At 43.8% G+C, this 19,479-nt stretch overlaps 1 protein-coding gene across 1 annotated transcript; it reads left to right on the plus strand.

Moving 5' to 3' along the window:
* Window positions 1-1,299: 1,299 nt before the first annotated feature.
* LOC310788786 (inactive pancreatic lipase-related protein 1-like) lies at window positions 1,300-12,912 on the plus strand (the record flags this gene model as incomplete). The annotated part of the gene is made up of 11 exons (XM_083650360.1): window positions 1,300-1,461; window positions 1,567-1,689; window positions 2,143-2,277; window positions 3,036-3,144; window positions 4,290-4,409; window positions 5,629-5,745; window positions 7,847-7,965; window positions 9,702-9,831; window positions 10,020-10,134; window positions 11,272-11,439; window positions 12,843-12,912. The coding sequence occupies 11 exons, from the start codon at window positions 1,300-1,302 to the stop codon at window positions 12,910-12,912; spliced, it is 1,368 nt and encodes a 455-aa protein (XP_083506486.1).
* Window positions 12,913-19,479: the final 6,567 nt, after the last annotated feature.

The following is a 19,479-nucleotide window of genomic DNA, read 5'->3' on the forward strand; positions in this document are numbered from 1 at the left end:
CCACTCATATGCGGGCATCAGGGCATCTGGCTGCTGTATAAAATGACACTCCAGTGTTAGTTCAACAGCCGTCTCTCTAGCCTCGACTCGAGGTAAGTCAAGTTTTTTTTTTAATTATTATTATTTTAGGTTCAATGTAATGTATTGACAACAAATAACTTGATTTTCTTCTTCACCAGATGTCACCAATTTGGTTTTTAGGTCTGCTCTGTTGCCTCATCGGCGCAGCATATGGCAAGTTGTCTTTTAATTGTGATTTCAAATCTACCAAAATGATAACCTGTCACTTTATTCATTCATATTTACATTTACAGTGTAAGTATGTGACCAATAGGGTAGACTGAAATGGGTTTGTGAAAGCTGATGCTAATATTTTTGGACAGAAGCTGCTGAAAGCTGACATTCTTTAAATGTTACCATATTCTTGCCAAAACAATCCACAGTATTTTATTCTTGTCCAGGTTGAAAAGCGATAGACCATTGAAATTATCCATTGAAACTAAGGATAGCACTCCTGCTAACAACAACAACCACAAGAACAACAACAACACATTCATGTGAAATCGGATTAAAATGTCTAATTTGAATCACTTCGGGTTATGGGCTTCCCATAGACAACCAATCAAACTGCATAACATTTTTAATAAAAGAAAAATAGCGGCCTTATAAAGTATATTATTATTGGTTGAACTATAAAAAAGCCAGCCTTCAGAGACTGCAAGTGGCATATAATGATGCTCTGAGAATACTGCTAAAAAGGCCCAGATGGACTAGTGCGAGTGAGATGTTTGTGAGTGCTGGAGTGAACACAGCTGTCTTGAGAAATGTAATGTACAGGTTTATCTGTCGGTTAAATGATTCTGAAAATCAAATTGTTGTGGTGCTGGTGAACATTGCGTACAGTGCCACACGCTGCACGTCTCAGCTTTGGGAGCACTGGTATAGGTGTCTATTAAAATTAGTCACTAGACTATTTTTATTTTGTGTTTTTTTTTTAATCTTTTTTGTATTGTGTGTATTTGATTGTATTTTTGTATGGACCTTGAGTCTGGAATAAAGCATATCTATCTATCTATCTATCTATATTAGTCAAACCCTAGTGAGCATATACTATACCATAATAAACTATTGTATGAAAGCTTTGTAGATCCTACTTTTATGTAGGAAAAAAATCCATTGTATGACATCAAAAGTGCATGAGCATCAATCTAAAAACAAAGGTTGACCCTTTGAAGATGTGAGGTTTGTTGTACACACTGTTTGCGGAGTGCAAGAGTTCACGTGAGTGGTCTGTCCTGCATGTTGACAGCGGATGAGGTCTGCTTCGATGACGTGGGCTGCTTTGACGACCAGCCACCCTGGGGTGGCACCGAGCAGAGGCCCGTCTCCCGCCTGCCCTGGAATCCCGAGAAGATCGGCACCCGGTTCCTCCTCTTCACCCAGAAGAACAAATACTACCAGGCAAGTGGTTTAGGTGACAAGGAGCATGCTGCATCTCACCGTCTATCCAATGTGGGGATACAAGGTTCTTGAGTAGTTGTTTAATCAAAAGTCGTCGCCCCTCAGGAGATCAAGCCTGACCCCAACATTCTCAAGGCATCAAACTACAATGGGATGAGGAGGACTACATTCATCATCCCTGGATATCTGGAGAAAGGAGATGAGGACTGGCAACAGGAGATGTGTAAGGTAGGAGGGCACACATGGTCAATGTGTAATTGATGTTGTTTGAGGTGCTATGGGAAATATTGCCACTCTGGGAAGAACTGCGAGATGGGAAGCACCTGCGATGACAGTTTCATGGGGCTTCGTTAAAAGACAGAAACCAAAGATCTGAAAAATCACTCGAGTCAATGAAAATGTTCACCCTCTCCAGCTGAGTTACAGCTGTGGCTTCCCACGATAACACAGTCCTCTCCTTGTTTGATCTTGCAGTTTGTAGAAAAACCCAAATGTTCCCTCGTGTGCAGGGGGGGGGGGGGATCAACTGATACCAGAAAAGTAATCACATCTATTTGAATCTGTTTGGTAGGAGGACCGACAATCTCTTGCTTCAGTCCTTCTCTTCTCATTCCTCTTGTCTGAAGTGTCTGAAGTGTGATCACCCAGTTGACTCTTTGGCGTTGTCGTTGGTGCTTCTAGGTGATGCTCAAATGGGGCACCATGAACTGCATTGCCATAGAGTGGAAGAAAGGCGTGAAGACCCAATATGTCCAGGCGGCCAATAACGCCAGGGTGGTGGCTGCCCAGGTGGTGTTCATGATCAACACCCTCATGGTACATACAGCAGTTCCTTAATGGCCACGGCCATAGCAAACAATATACACCCCAAGACGACCCAACATCATTGAAAAGCCCATTTCAGGCAAAATTGGGGAGTTAGGCTTGAACACAGACTGATAATGTAGAATATATCCAAGTTAGTTATTGTTATTTTAAGTGCAGATCACAGCTTAAAACTGTGATCTGAACTGTGATTAAAACCAAATCACCATTTGAGGCAAATTGGAAGAAATTCCGTCAAGGCACTCCTGAGATGTTGCTTTACAGAGCTTGGAAATTGGGTGTGTGAGGTCACAGTGACCTTGAACTTTGACCTTTAACCATCAAAATCTAATCAGTTCATCCTTTAGTCCAAGTCGATGTTTGAGGCAAATTTGATGAAACTCCGTCAAGGCATTCCTGAGATATCGCGTTAACGAACATCGGACAGACGGACGGACATACGTACGTACAGTACGGACGGACGGACGGACAACCCGGATCCATAATGCCTCCGGCCTGGCTATCGCCGGCGGAGGCATAAAAACCAGTTGGATATCTGTGTAATCACAGAGACAAAAATAAACCTTAAGTACACAATGAGCTGGCTTCAAAATGACACAGATGGACACAACTGGAAGTTAGGAGGACATTCTCACCAGAGGCAAACAGAGGCAAACAGAGGCAAACAGAGCGGTTGAAGGACACTTGCCTATGTGAAATGTAGCCTATAACAGTGTGCTATCTTCTGACTTTAACCTTGCATGACCCAGGGCTACTACAAGCAGAAGGCTGACAAGTTCAGCCTCATTGGACACAGCATGGGTGCTCACGCTGCAGGAGGGGTTGGCAGTGCGATCAGTGGTGTGGCCCGCATCACAGGTAGGTCACCAGCTAGTGACACTTTTAGCTGGGCTCAGCTCTATCAGCTAGTGACACTTTTAGCTGGGCCCAGCTCTGGAAACCCCAATGTCGCTGAATAAGTGATCAAGTTCCACCATTGGTCGGCTGTGGCACGTGAACAGCCATACACAGTCTAAGTTGGCACGTGCGCGGTCTCTCGACCAGACAGGGCAGGACTCAGTTCACTAGACAGCCTTAGACAGTGCAGCCTGCCAGTGTAGCTTGCAGCTAGCTAGCTGGCTGGCTAACAAGCCTGACAAGAGCCACATAGACCGCTGGGATTATTATGTCAAGACGATGGTTTTGGATGGGAGACAACAAAGCTATATTAAACAGCAGCAGACAAGACTGGCTAGCGTTAGCAACGTTAGTTAGCAGCGCTGGCAGGGCTAGCTGCTAGCGCTAGCTGCTAACGCTAGGTGAGTGAGGCAGGTTTCATTTGACAGAAATGCTCAATCAACCCACTGGAATGATTTCAGACATCTGATATCAAATGAAATAAAGACATACTTACTATAGGCTATTGACTGAAATGAGGTGAATCTATGGTGTTAAGAACCCATTTAATCCCACTGGTCACAAAAAACGTTTTCAGTGATAAGGCGCTAATAATGTTACTGAATAATGTATCAATGCATTTCCAGCAAAAATATTGAAATAATAAAAGGTTTCAGTGAAATTATGTGTACAGTGTATTTTAGTGTAAATTGTCACATGACCAGAGCTGTTTTTTTTGTTTTTTTGTTTGGGTTGCACCACGGGAAGAGCTTGCCTGCATCAAAGCTCCCAAACAAAAGGTTATTAAAGTATGTTAACATAAAGATAGGACAAAGATTTTTGGCACAACCATAAATCTCAGCTTTTCACCGACTTTTCCATGAAAATTAAAAAAAATAAAATATTATTGATTATTTCAAAGGGTTACTAATGACACATGATTCGGATATTTACATGTCTGGGAAAAATTTGGGATTAAATGTGGAACACTCACACACTTTGTCATTTAGACTGATAAGATGGCTGCATCTTCTAAATCAAATCCAGCTTTTTAGCCTTTGATTACAAACTTGCCATAGAAATGACTTGATAGAAATTCATAGTCATACCTTTCATTCCCTTGGCAGGACTGGACCCAGTTGAACCGTACTTCCAGCACTGTAATGTCACTGTGCGTCTGGACCCCACCGACGCCACCTTTGTGGATGTGATTCACACCGACGCGCTTCCTTTCAACTCCAACCTCGGTAGGCCCTGCATCTCGTTTTGATCATAATGAAGACAATAGAAACAGGGAGGAAAGGATCAATGTCTTCTTCGCTCTACTAACTTTCTAAAACTCCAGTCCAAAGTAACTATTTGTAGTGAATTGACTAGTGCATTCTGCTTCAAATATCAAAATACAACAAACCAAATGACCCAAATAATTAAATATACAATCCCAAGAAAGAATAAATAAAAATCACACCCATGTGAAAGCGGTGCAGACATCATGAGTCTGTCATAAATCACTGATGACATCACAATTGCTTAAGTGGCATCACTGATGACATAGTATACACATCACTGATGATGTCACAATGTCTATGACATCCCTGATGTCACAATGTCTATGACATCATCAGTGGGGGGGCTTTGCGGATTCCTCACCGAAGGCCGCCGAGCAGGATTCGAAGCGGGTGCACAAGGGCCGAGAGGTCCGGGAGCATGGCGGTCGAGGAGGAACGAGGCAGCCGGAGGGAGGAACATTGAGGAGGGGGCGGACCCCCGAGTCTGGAATGTGTGTGGTGTTCTGTGAGAGGCAGCAGTGTGCCGCAAGGCATCCAGTCTGCCGGAAAGCCAATAGAAGAAGAAGTTTAGGTGACAGACAGACATCCCGTGCCATAACGAAATCCCGTACCACAACGGACGGACAGACAGCGCTGCGTCGGACACACAAAGTCACTTATAGAAGCGGCTGCACCAGACATTGATTATTGTCATAGACATTGTGAAAACATCAATGATGATGTCATCAGTGATGATGTCATCAGTTATGTCACTTGAGCAATTGCGATGCATGGTAGCTGCAAGTGGAGCAATGGTAGCTGGATGTCACCACTGATGATGTCACAATGTACAGTATGACCTCATTGGCATAATGTGGTAACCTGACGCTGCCAGATGGATGGAGGTTGTTTCACATTTGTTTCACAATCTACATCGTGAATTTGTGAACTCAATACCGCCCCCATCTGGCGGAGTCAGGTTAATAATGTGGAGGGCTGTGTGTGAAGTGACATCATCAGCATCTATGACCTCTATAGACCGCTATAACAAGGCAGCTGTAATCTGCAGTAAGGAAGGCATTACAGTAACATCACTTTGAACAGTAACTAGTGATTATTATTTGTGTTTCCGTCTCAGTAAGGAAGGCGTTACACTAACGTGACTTTTGAAAAGTGATTCTTTGTGTTTGCGTCTCAGGTCTGGGGACGTCCGAGCCCACTGGTCACATCGACTTCTACCCCAACGGAGGAGAACTGATGCCCGGCTGCTCCGAGAACAAAGGCAGCCCCACTGACCTCGACGCCATCTGGGAAGGTAACATAACAATAACCACACTGTTGCTCATGATCAACAAGTAAGTCAACAAGTGCAAATTCACAATAGCTCCTGTGACCACTGATATGCAAATGTTTTGTGACATCATCCACTCTATTGTCACATCATCCACTCCATTCATATCTTTTTTTAATTGTATTCTTATTTCTATACTTCTTATATATACCGTATATAATATACCGTATATTATAAGGATATATTAATATATAATGAAATAGGTAGGTACCTCAGATATTTCACTTTACTAAGGGTACTTGAGAATGACTGATGGAGAAGGCACATATTTTTGTGACACTTACTATACATACATAGGCTATGTAACTTCTATTGTATTCTATTTTATTGTATTCTATTTCATTGTATGGAACAGTCCTATGTCTCTTATAATCTTATAATGTTTGATGCTTATATTGATGTTTTTTCCATGCCTGAGTACGAGCAACTGTAGCATATCCCAATTTCCCCTCTGGGGCTCAATCAGGTTTTTCTGATTGTGATTCTGATTGTGATTCTGAAGCGCATGGTGCAGTGGTGTGGCCAACAACACGGCTAACTGTTTTCAACATGGAAGATGATCCTAACGCTAACCTCAGCCACTCCCCCTACGCCACCGCTGAAACCCCCGACAACGTTCTCAAGATTACAAGCATCAGCACACTATTCCTAATAATAATAATAACAACGATGCAGCCCCCTGTGGAATATTGGAGTCATCCCAATGGAAAAATCATAAAGAAATCCCAGGCATAGTTATTCCCCTTGGACCTATCTGGGCAAATATTTTCTAAAATGGCTCCTTTTGAAATGTGCCGCTGAGTAGCAAGGCTCAAGTGGCAACATTGGTGCCGTGCCTGGGTAGGGGTGGCAGTGTCGTGCCTGGGTAGGGGTGGGGGGTGGCACAGCTGAATCTGCCACTTTTGATCCTATAGACAAGAGAGGGAGAGTGGGGAGCCACTGCTGCATAGCTGGAGGTGTTGGAGTGCCTGGTGTTTGCCCCATACTGGGAGAGAAAACAACACAACCCATGACTCTGGCTATGTCTGTCGCCAACATGGGACGCTTTTTCTCCATCTCTCATTCGCACATTCTCGAGTCTGAGCTCCAAGCGAAGCGGCTGTTTTGAATTTCGGATTTTTAAACATCTCAGCTTTTTAAAAGGTGCCATATTGTTTATTTTTCATCATATTGTTTTGAAAATATAGCCTTCGATAATAGTATATTGTGTTTTTTTGGATAGGTAAAAGTTTAATTAAATTAGTTTAGTTGAACAATTTTCAAGACTAAGTCATCACAATACCTGACCCTGATTGGCTGACAAAAGCAGCTCTCATTCAAATGAGGTAAACCTGCTGAATGGATGGCTTTTCAACTAAAATTCTGAAAAGTGGTCTGATTGGAAGGATTTCAGTAATTCTGTGAGGAAGCCAATCAGGAGCCAATCAAGTCCAGTTGTGATGCATTGATTGGAGTTAGTCTGAAACTGCCTGGGAAAAGGATTTTTTTTTTTAAATGCAATAACTTTCGGTTTTATCACTAAAATATTATAACAATGTCTTCAAATTGTATTTATGTCTATGAAAAGAGGGCATTTTTAATTATGGCAGCTTTAAAATGTCCATCCTTTACTTTTCCTAGACCCACATTCTTCACAAACCAGTATTGTAAGACTTTCAAAACCTCTTATCTTAATACCCCCAAATCCATGGCCTTCCTGTACGAGCGTTAACTTCCTTGCACTGCTTGAGTTTGTAGATCGGTTTTCACTGAATTGTCTTGCTAGGGAACAGTTTGCAACCTAGCTTATGTACTGTCAGTTATTGTACTAGCAAACCCTGGCCTGCAAACAGGAAGTAATCAAAAAAAAATGTTGTGAAGTTGAAACCATCTATAATGGCCAAACCCACTAAGGTCATCATGAGTTGACGCTTGGCAAAAGAAGAAGAAGAAGAAGAAGAAAGTGCATGCTTGGCTATCTGAAACTCAACACTGTATAATCTGCATTCACATCTCTCCACGTCTCCTTCCTCTCCTTCACATCACCTCCCTCAGTTCACCCCCGTCTCCATTTCGCTGTTATCAGGTACCAAGAGGTTTAAACCCTGCAACCACATCCGATCCTACCAGTACTACAGCGAGAGCGTGCTCAAGCCCAAAGGCTTTGTCGCGTACCCCTGCTCCGACATGGACACGTTTGCTGCCGTAAGTCAATTCACTCAATTCACTCAATTCACACTTCTGCTCACGCTACTAACTTCGCTGGCCCCAAGTCGCAGAAAAGGTATAACTGTTCTTGCCTACAACAACACCTTTAAATACTCCCAGTAAATCTTCTTGGGGTAGTTGTCTTGTGTCCTCCATGTAAAACAAAATGACTCAGGAGGACTATCATCTGGGACAAGAGATGGGGAGGGGCTGGTAGAGAAGGAGGATGGAGGCCCTTATGCCCACCATGGCAGCATGTGTATGGGCCACCACCACCTGTCGCCGGGGCACCGCCGTATGACATCGATACGGCTGTGAACCGTTTCCTCGGTTTTAGAAGTTGATTCGGCGAGATTGGATTTTTTTTTTGCGGCGGCCGACGTGAGCGGCCTTCCCCAGCGCCTTCCACTGGGGAGGGCTTGCGTCTGCAGCTGTTGGCGTTAATGACAGTTTATCCCCGCTTCGGCCCGTGTCCCAATCAAACAGGGCCGAGCAGAGCGCCCAGCATGACCTCATGTGACTATATGTCCACGGCCACGGCGAGAGACGACAACGCCTCCTTGTCGTTCACCTCGTAAACGCTCTCGGGTGTTATTCCTGCAGCCCCCAGCTGACACCCCGCAAACTCGGCCTGTTCTCACACAATAAAGTTGTGTGTAAAACCCACTGCCATCCCCACCCCCATATTAATAATAATAATAATTATTATTATTATATATTTAATTTATTAAGCGCTTTCCTAAAAACTCAGACTCTTTACATTACATGGGTAAAAAAACCCCAGAGAGGACAACACATTAAAAACAAGAATTACATAGCATAAAGTCACGACACAAGTAACTAATCAAATATTAAAAGCGGTTTTGAATTGGTGGGTTTTGACTAGGGATTTGAACTGGGGCAGATTGGGGGTAGTCACGGATGTGTTTTGGGAGTGAGTTCCAGAGGGAGGGGGCAGCTATGGAGAAGGCTCTGTCACCGCAGGTCCGGCGCTTCTATGGTCCTCCTGAGTGGTGGGAATAGGAGGTTAGCATCAGAGGAACGGAGGCTGCGGAAAGGAGTGTGATGGTGGAGCAGGTCGGTGAGGTAGGAGGGGGCCTGGTTGTGGAGGGCTTTATGAGTAAGGAGAAGGAGTTTGAACTGGATTCGTTGTGCGACAGGGAGCCAGTGGAGGTTCTGAAGAACGGGGGTGATGTGATCACGGGAGCGGGTGTGGGTGAGGAGGCGTGCAGCAGAATCCTGGATGTACTGTAATTTGTTGAGGACCGCGTGGCAATCTAGGGAGTCTTTCAGGGTTGTCACCTTTACCTTTGGGGCTCACCTGACAATCCAGAGGTGTTGACAGGGGAGCAAGAAACTGTGCTGAGAAAGGCCTACAACTCACTTGTGGATACCTTGCAGTATAGATAGGTGCATAGCCCCTTTCGGACTCTTCCGGGTATGACGTCATTGTCACGTGATCGTCTACCCTACAGGAGTCCCTTATCCGTACATAGACTTGCCTGCGACACAAGTGTCACAGAAACATTTCAAAGCCACCTACTAGAGCAGGAGGGTTCATTGCTTCTCGACAGAGGGTGTCGAGATGCTGCTCATAAATGCCTCTTTTTATCCGAATTCTGTGCTGGTGATATTATTTTTTCCGGGTTAGAACAGCGCCACTCTGGTCGAAAGCTCCGTAAAAATATTTTTTTTCTCATGCTTCACACCTCGTCCTGTCCTTGTCCTTACAGGGAAAGTGTTTCCCATGTGCAGACAGCACATGTCCTCTGATGGGTGACGATGCTGACAGGTATGCTGTGACTAACGAGACTTCTAAGCTGAAGTTCTTCCTGAACACAGGCAGTTCCGAGCCTTTTGGTCGTAAGTACCAACCTTGATTAAAAAAATGGGTGTGAAACATTTTTTGTGGACTCACCATTTAAACGTTTGCATATCGATAGGCTATATGGCCTGCGATCCTTGCTACTGTCCTGCCATGGGGGAAAAATTATGAACTGTGTGGGAGCTATGATAAAATAATGCAACTGCTTGGTTTATTCCATCTCTAGGCTACAGCTACAGAGTCAAAGTAACCCTGGACGGTCCCTCCTGGCCGAACCCTGGCCGAATGTATGTGGCACTGACTGGAGGCCAAAGCACCACCGAGGAGTATAGGCTTCATATGTAAGAGCATTGACTATATAACAACATTTCCGTGGACTGGGCACATGCTTTTGAATGTGGGTTATTTTTCTTTACCAGGCAGTTGAAGGGATAGAAATTCCACGCCTGTTCTTCACTTTCCCCAAAAAATTGCTAGTTAGCGTAGAGCTTTGTTTCAAGGAATGCTAACAATAATAATAAGCCATTTTTAGGGAAAGTGAAGACTGCAGCAACCCCGGTACTGTAACCAGACTGTAACTGGTTACAGTCTGGTTACAGTACTGGCTACAGTCTGGTTACAGTACTGGTTACAGTACTGGTTACAGTCTGGTTACAGTACTGGCTACAGTCTGGTTACAGTACTGGCTACAGTCTGGTTACAGTACTGGTTACAGTACTGGTTACAGTCTGGTTACAGTACTGGCTACAGTCTGGTTACAGTCTGGTTACAGTACTGGTTACAGTACTGGTTACAGTCTGGTTACAGTACTGGCTACAGTCTGGTTACAGTACTGGCTACAGTCTGGTTACAGTACTGGTTACAGTACTGGTTACAGTCTGGTTACAGTACTGGCTACAGTCTGGTTACAGTACTGGCTACAGTCTGGTTACAGTACTGGTTACAGTACTGGTTACAGTCTGGTTACAGTACTGGCTACAGTCTGGTTACAGTACTGGTTACAGTCTGGTTACAGTACTGGTTACAGTACTGGTTACAGTCTGGTTACAGTACTGGCTACAGTCTGGTTACAGTACTGGCTACAGTCTGGTTACAGTACTGGTTACAGTACTGGTTACTGTAACCAGACTGTAACCAGTACTGTAACCTGTACAATAAAGACTTGACTTGACATAACCTGTGACTTGACTTGCCCAAAACAAAATGAGTTGGGACTTGCTTGCGACTTGAACCAAATGACTTGGGACTTACTTGAGTCTTGGACCAAAGTGACTTGGTCCCATGTCTGCTGAACCGCATCACCAACCCTATCTGTTAACGGTGTTCAGGTGTCGTTCATTTTCCAACCTGACAAAGGACAATGGTAAAGAAAAGTGTCTGGTAAAGAAAAATAGTCAACTCAAATTCTAATCAGCCATTCTTGAAATGCAGTTGTACATTTTATGAGCTGTGTGTGATTCCCCACTTCATGTGTGAAGGGGTGTGATGAATCCTGGGAAGATCTACGAGATCCTCGTCGACGCTGAGAAGGATGTGGGCGAGGTGACGGAAGTGAAGTTTCGCTGGAACAATCACATCATCAACGTCCTGAGGCCCAAGTTTGGTGCATCCAAGATCGAGCTGCAGAGAGGACAAGACAAGAAGATGTGTGTCACCATTGTTTTAATCTTGTGGTTTTTATCGTTATGACGGAGAGCAAAGATCAAGACAAAAATAGAAAAAAAAATCTAAATAAGAGGAGATATATATCTATATATAGATATATATCTATATCGATATATATCTATATCTATAAAATAGCTAATATTTCCTCACATTGACCAAATACCAATCATCAGTCATTGCACTTTATCCCCAAAATTGACTAGATATAAGTGGGTATTTTGGTGGTAAATGATATAAGATGCAGGGAACTGGGAATTCTTAGAATATGATTGTAGAATAGACTATAATAGAATAGATTTGATACCTCTAATGCCTTAAGACAAATTAATACTCTATATAAATATCTACTACTTACAGATAAATATATAGTCCAGATTGGCAGAGGGGGTGGAGCAATGACCTGGACATCAGGGAAATTGGCCAAGTACAATTAGGGAGAAAATCTGATTTTGTTTTTTTTATAAAAAAGACAAAAATTTGGCTATAGTGGCTGGTATTAATTAACCTTGCAAGGCAGCTGGATTCGCACATGGTATTAATTTCCCAGTTTATCTGTCCTACACTTGTCAGTTGTCCATGTCAGGATAAGGCAAAGGCAATGTTGACTGAATGCCTCCTAGTGGCAGAATGAAGAGGATACAGTACAGTACACTGTACATCCTGTCGATGTATTTCTGTTTGGACCAGGATATCAATTAATAATAGCCTTTGTTGAGGATGTCAGAGAGATTTGATTTCATAGAAGTTTGTGAGAATGAACAGGTTTGCTTTGTTCTGTTCTGTAGTCAACTTCAGAGAGAGAGAGACATTTAGCTATGGCCACTAGATGGCACCATTTAACCTATGTGTGGTGAGAAACTTTCTTGTTCGAACATGACTGTAGAGGGATTGGAGTGAGATAGAGCTCAAAGGCTCAATATACATCCATTGGGAAATAGAAGGACTGTGTTGATAAAGTACAGTCCAACCACATCCATGATGACGTTACCATGACTGGGACACTCGTGTTCAATGTGTAGTACACACCTCTGGAGGTGGTTTGGCCGATCAGATTGCAATCCGCCTTCAATGTGTCTTGGGGGCGTTTACTAGCCCGGGTAAACCCAGCCTCCACGTGACCTCTATCTATGTGCTATCAGTCACAACTGATTGCACATAGATAGAGGTCACGTGGAGGCTGGGTTTACACCTGTACTTTCAAGTGGTCAAGCACAATCGGATTGCAATCTGATGACAGTAAATGCATGTTAATGCCAGGTGTACAGCCTCTGAGAATCCAGCACTTTGACCCTTTTCAACACCTTGGGTTCCTTAAAATCGATTCCACTGCCACCGGCATCCCTCTCTTTCCCTCTTTTTTAATCGCCTTTCTTTTCTTTTATAGCTACCTCTTCTGTGGAGCCGAAAACGTGGCGGAGAATGTGATCCAGTCCGTGCTTCCATGCCAAGCTTGATGGCTCAAAGTTTAGAATGTGATCCAGTCCGTGCTTCCATGCCAAGCTTGATGGCCACAGTCGGAGATGTCGCTCAGAACCTTACAATAAAGATTTTGCCTTTAAACTCCCTCCAGTCCCTTTCCTTTGACCCGATGTGCAGGATGCAGCAGCGACATGCCATGGCCAGACAATGAAGTCAGCAGGATGAAAGGGCAGAGGACTGGATTAGCTCAAGTCGGTTGACAAAGATAAAGGAGATTATAAAAGGTATGATATAGATGAGGATGAGGTGTGTCGTGAAATGATATAATACACAGTTTGAACTGCCAGCCTTAGGGGTATGTCTTTATTAATGACCTGAAAGATTTGGAGTTATGAAAGGACCAAACGTTGAATGCTTTCATATGAAAGTTTTGCCTTGAGGCAAACTTTTGTTTTGTTTATGAATAGACCAAGATAACAATACAACATAAAACAGAGAACTGGCATGTAGAAACATCAGAAAAGAGGAAAAATGATGTCGCCTAAATATAGCAGGTTTTGAGCAAAGTGTATTAAATAGGGAGAGAAGCTGTTCATCTTCTACATAATAAAGTTGAAGTTGTCTGTCCCCCTGTGTGTCAAACACAGGGCACGCTGACTAGAATAAATGGCAGCCATCACTGTCAAAGGAGGTTATGATCTGGGGAAGGTCATAGGCCCTTCATCAAGTGGAAAACACCTCACACCCACCCCAGGTCAGATTGGGCTGCAATTTTGCATGTCGGGGGGTTCTGATCCACCCGGGGAAGGTCATGAGCAGTGAGCACGTCATCAAGTCCTGCAACCACCTGGAAAGTCCTGGAAAACACCTCACGCCCTCTCCCCAGGTGGTATTGGGCTCAAAAATGTGCCTGGCATTGGGTTATGATCCGGGGAAGTTTTATTGCCAGGTCATCAAGTCCTGTAACCACCTGGAAGGTCCTGGAAAATCCTGGAAGCCACCTTACGCCCACACCCCAGGTTGGATTGGACTAAATATTTGCATGGCGGTGGGTTAGGAGGACGCAGGGACGATCAAGGCAGGTTGTATCATCCTGGAAACCATCTGGACACCACCATCATTTCCGGCCAAGCAAAAGACGCAATTGTATTGCTTTGTCCCCATTTAGCCCGGGCAACGTCGGGTACATTGCTAGTACTCTAATAAAAGCAAAAGGTGCAAGTTGAAGTGCAGTGTTCAAGCTCGGCAAGTTTACTACTGTTTATAATACAGTCTAAATTCACACTGAATGAGTACAGATTGAATTAAACCAGACAGGAATTCAATTTCAAATAGAAAATCAATTGTCCATTGCTCATTGTATTTAAATGTGGACAGCAATGAAAAAGATACAAAAAGTACAGCAAACCTTTCTGACAGATTAGCCATTTTTGATATGTTTCTTCTCTCCATATTCCAACCATCCTGAACAGCCTCCACTTTTCCTAAATCTCAAGGAGATTCATGAGGCATCGATGCCTGATGCAGCTTTTCAATAGCAATATATGGCAATGACAGTACTTTTTAAGACCCTTTCAATATATTTTAAGACCTCAACACCACTTTCGGCACATCAGCGATAGGGGTTTAAATCACAAGCTTATCACACTATAGCCTACTCTAGATTCAAATCAATTCAGGGCTCTGCGATCGATATGAGACGATACCATATGTCCATTTAACACAATCAGAACAATAGCTACAAAATGTAATACCTCATTAAATGGTGATTAAGACTTTTTAAGGGTCTTAATTTTCCCTAAATTGATTTATCAACGTTTAATACTTTTTAAAACCCTGCAGATACCCTGTCTCAATTGAACAATGGAAATGCAGGATAATATAAGAAACAAACAAATGTCATTTTCAAATAATATTCCCTCATTTGTTTAATCTCATTTTGAGACACTAATGATGTGCTAATGATGACTCTGCTGTGTGGACTCTCGTGTGTCTCTTCAGGGTTAGTTTATAACTATAACATTTACCACAGACTGAGCATTTAAATGGCTTCTCTCGTGTGTGGACTATCATGTGACCGGTCACGTGATGTTTCTGACCAAAACTTTTACCACAGACTGAGCATTTAAATGGCTTCTCTCCTGTGTGGCCTATCATGTGTTCTTTCAAGCTTAGTTTATGACCAAAACATTTACCACAGAGAGAGCAATTAAATGTCTTCCTTCCTGCGTGGACTATCATGTGTTTTGTCAAGTTACCTTTCTGACCAAAACTTTTACCACAGACTGAGCATTTAAATGGCTTCTCTCCTGTGTGGACTCTCACGTGACTTGTCAAGTTATTTTTCTGACCAAAACTTTTACCACAGACTGAGCATTTAAATTGTTTATCTCCTGTGTGGACTCTCATGTGTCCTTCCAATATTCTTTTCTGACCAAAACATTTACCACAGACTGAGCAATGAAATGGCTTCTCTCCTGTGTGGACTATCATGTGACTTGTCAAGTTATTTTTCTGACCAAAACTTTTACCACAGACTGAGCATTTAAATTGTTTATCTCCTGTGTGGACTATCATGTGTCCTTTCAATGTTTTTTTCTGACCAAAACATTTACCACAGAGAGAGCAATTAAATGGCTTCTCTCCTGTGTGGACTACTATCATGTGACTTGTCAAGTTACCTTTCTGACCAAAACATTTACCACAGACTGAGCATTTAAATGGCTTCTCTCCTGTGTGGACTATCATGTGTTCTTTCAACCTTAGTTTATGACCAAAACATTTACCACAGAGAGAGCAATTAAATGTCTTCCTTCCTGCGTGGACTATCATGTGTTTTGTCAAGTTACCTTTCTCACCAAAACTTTTACCACAGACTGAGCATTTAAATGGCTTCTCTCCTGTGTGGACTCTCGCGTGACTTGTCAAGTTATTTTTCTGACCAAAACTTTTACCACAGACTGAGCATTTAAATTGTTTATCTTCTGTGTGGACTATCATGTGTCCTTTCAATGTTTTTTTCTGACCAAAACATTTACCACAGAGAGAGCAATTAAATGGCTTCTCTCCTGTGTGGACTACTATCATGTGACTTGTCAAGTTACCTTTCTGACCAAAACATTTACCACAGACTGAGCATTTAAATAGTGTATCTCCTGTGTGGACTCTCTTGTGTCTGTTCAAGGTTCCATTATGAGCAAATCTTTTACCACAAACTGAACAACTAAAGTGTTTATTCCCAAGAACTTCACTGTTTTTCAGTGAGTCTAAAGCAGACTGAGGTTCAATCGTTTCTGTCCTATCATCACTGTCTTCAGTCTCAGAAGAGTCTGAAGGCTTGCCAGCACTGGCTGGTTCTGATGCTCCACAGTCCTCTATATCGGCTTCTGTTTTCATCTGTTCAGTTGAGCTGCTGGCTAGAGGCTCAGCCTCTCTCTTCTCCTCAGTTTGGCTTTGATGAAGCTGTGGGGATTGAGGTTTCTCTTCATCATCTTCACTCTTCACAGGAAGAGGGGTGAATTGGAACTTGGTGACATCCGCCTCCTCCAGCCCTTGAAGCTGCTCTCCCTCCTGACTGGTCCAGAGTTCCTCCTGTTCCTCTTTAATGTGTGGGGGCTCTGGGTCCTGAAGCTGCTCTCCCTCGTGACTGGTCCAGAGTTCCTCTTGGTCCTGTTTAATGTGTGGGGGCTCTGGGTCCTCCTGGAGCTGTTCTCCCTCCTGACTGATCCAGAGTTCTTCCTCTTTCATTTGTTGGAGCTCTGGGTCCTCCCGAAGCTGCTCTCCCTCCTGACTGATCCAGACCTGCTCCTGTTCCTCATTAATGTGTGGGGGCTCTGGGCCCTCCTGGTCCAGATGGGGGGTCCACTCCTGCAGCTCAGGGGGAACTTCTACTTTAATGGCCAACAGCTCCTGGAAGTCTGGAGGTACGGCTACTCTGTGTAACCGCACTACAGGATTTAAATCATTGTCCAGCAGTGTCCAACAGTGTTGCTCGATGTTTTTGGAACGAGAAGATTCTAGCCTGATATCAGAATGAATTGTTACCTCATTACACTCCATTTCCTTCTTCGGAGCAGGAGAGCAGTCAACTCAGCTGAGTGGGAAGATCCGAAGGTCTGGACTCAGGCAAATAAGCTTCCTCCTCGTGCTCTACCTTCTTTCAAACAACCCAAATATCTATTCAACTGCCACAGTTTATTGCTAGTTCACCAACGCTGAATCGACATTTCCATACAGTGACACAGGAACCTTTCCCCATGAACGTTTTACGGACAAACTTCTTCAAAGCTCCAATAAACGTTAGCTCCATTAGCTTCACAGCTAACTAAACCATTCATCTGAGTCCATAAGAGAGAGCAGCTTCCTCTTCCTCCTCACTCAGTGCCACACGGAGCCTCAAGAGGGCTCGTGTTTACCGTGAGCGATAGAAGCCACCGAAGCTAACAATGTAGCTACCACTAGCTACCGAGCGGCTAACTAACTAATGCAGGAAATGCAAAGGCATAATAACAGAGGAAACACGATTAGACTGTTGAGAATATCAACATGTTCCTCAGACATATTATAAAATGACTATGAAAAGCTCTATATACGGTAGCTAAAATGTCAAATGTCAAATATATTTACTTTCCATCAACGTCCATGGCGTCCGCCATTTTGTGAAAAGGTCAGGAGATCTTCTTCTTCTTCTTCTGTTTGGTTTTACGGCGGTTGGCATCCAAAATGTTGCATTACCGCCTCCTTCTGGACTAATACATCCAATGTTCCCCTAATCCATTACAGTCTTGTTAACAGTCCAGTTCCTCTCAAAAAACGGACAACTATTTTCTTCCCCTCCACTACCCCCACACATCCCATTATACCCTTCACACTGGCCTCTATTTGTCCCAGTCTCTGTGCCACTAGGAGATCTTCTTCTTCTTCTTTTGGGTTTTATGGCGGTTGGCGACCAGTGCATTACTGCCACCTACTGAACTCTAGTAGCTTTTACAATGCAATTATTTACAATTGGGGGGAAAGGGAGTAAAGTTTACACCCAAGTGCTCCAATTCATAATTATTGTTCATATTATCACTCAGACGCAATTGTCTGAGTTTGCGCAAATGCGCCCCTCAGTAGCCTAGTGGTGGTGGTGGTGGTAGCAGTAGTTTATTTGTTTGTTTAAAAAGGATCCCAATTAGCTTCCACCTGGGCGACAGAAATTCCAGACATAAAGATGTGATCTGAGCATCTTTTTTAGCCCTCCCCTTGATTGAACAGATTCAGATTCAGAATCAGCTTTATTGGCCAAGTATGTAGGCTACACATACAAGGAATCAGGAATGCTAATGCTTATGAACATTGTTTGACAGACTGCAGTTAGCTGGAGTGAGACTGCCGATTATAATGTTAGCCTGATGCTAAACGCGGCTAACGCTAACTAATAGGGGTCCGCTCGCGCTCGCTATATCCTATATTATCATCACCACCAGCTAGAAATACCATCGTCTTGTGTGGAGTAATGCAACAGTCGCAAATATGCCTAATGCTAACGTTACTACCATTATGTGATACTAGTGCAGTGCCCGTTCCCCCATGCACCACCCCGTGGGCGCTTCCCCCCGCACACACACTGTACTCGGGCAGGTCCCCTAAGCGCACTCCCCAAGTTTGAAGTCGATCCGACAAACGGTTCTCGAGATACGTGAAAGACAGTCCTGGAATAAGTCCAAATTGCATGAACTGCGGCAGCGCACTCCATCGGGGTCCGAGCAGCGCACTCCCCAAGTTTGAAGTCAATCGGACAAATGTTTCTCGAGATAAACTGCTTTTTGTGTTGCCAGTAAGTGGTGTGGAAAATTGCAAGATTCGCAAGAAATTCAGCGCCGCACTACTTCGAGTTCCCAGGACCACACTCCCGAAGTTTCAAGTCAATCGGATGAACGGTTCTCAAGATAAACCACTTTTTGTGTTGCCAGTAGGTGGCGCTGTGCCGAATTGCACAGAGCTCGGCACTGCTCTATGTCAGGTTCCCAGCAGCACACTCCCCAAGTTTGAAGTCCATCAGACGAATAGCTATCGAGATAAACGGCTTTTGTGTTGCCAGTAGGTGGCGCTATGCCAAATTGCATGGAATTCAGCTCCCTGCACTCCGTTGAGTCCCCGTAAGGCCACTCCTCGAGTTTGAGGTCGATCAGACGAACGCTTATCAAGATAAACCACTTTTTGTGTGGCCAGTAGGTGGCGCTGTGCCGAATTGCACGAAATTCGGCACTGCACTGTGTCGAGTTCCCTTCAGCGCACTCCTCAAATTTGAAGTCCATCGGACAAATGGTTCTTGAGATAAACCAAATATTTTGTTGCCAGTAGGTGGCGCTATGCCCATAGGGCACTGCACTGCACAATAGGGCACACTCCTAAAGTTTGAAGTCGATCCGACCAACAGTTCTCGATGGCATGCAGCAGATGATGCTCATCCATAAGCAGTGGTGGAAATGGCCAGGTTTTACTCTGGGAACCCTACTTACACAGGATGGGGGTTCCCGGAAGTGGCGTGGCCCGCCTAGAGGATATTATTTCTGAATGCGTGACTCAATATAGCCTACCATTATAGCCATGTAAAA

The sequence above is a fragment of the Poromitra crassiceps genome (assembly GCF_964638095.1).
Source record: "Poromitra crassiceps genome assembly, chromosome: 14".
NCBI classification, from domain to species: Eukaryota; Metazoa; Chordata; class Actinopteri; order Beryciformes; family Melamphaidae; genus Poromitra; species Poromitra crassiceps.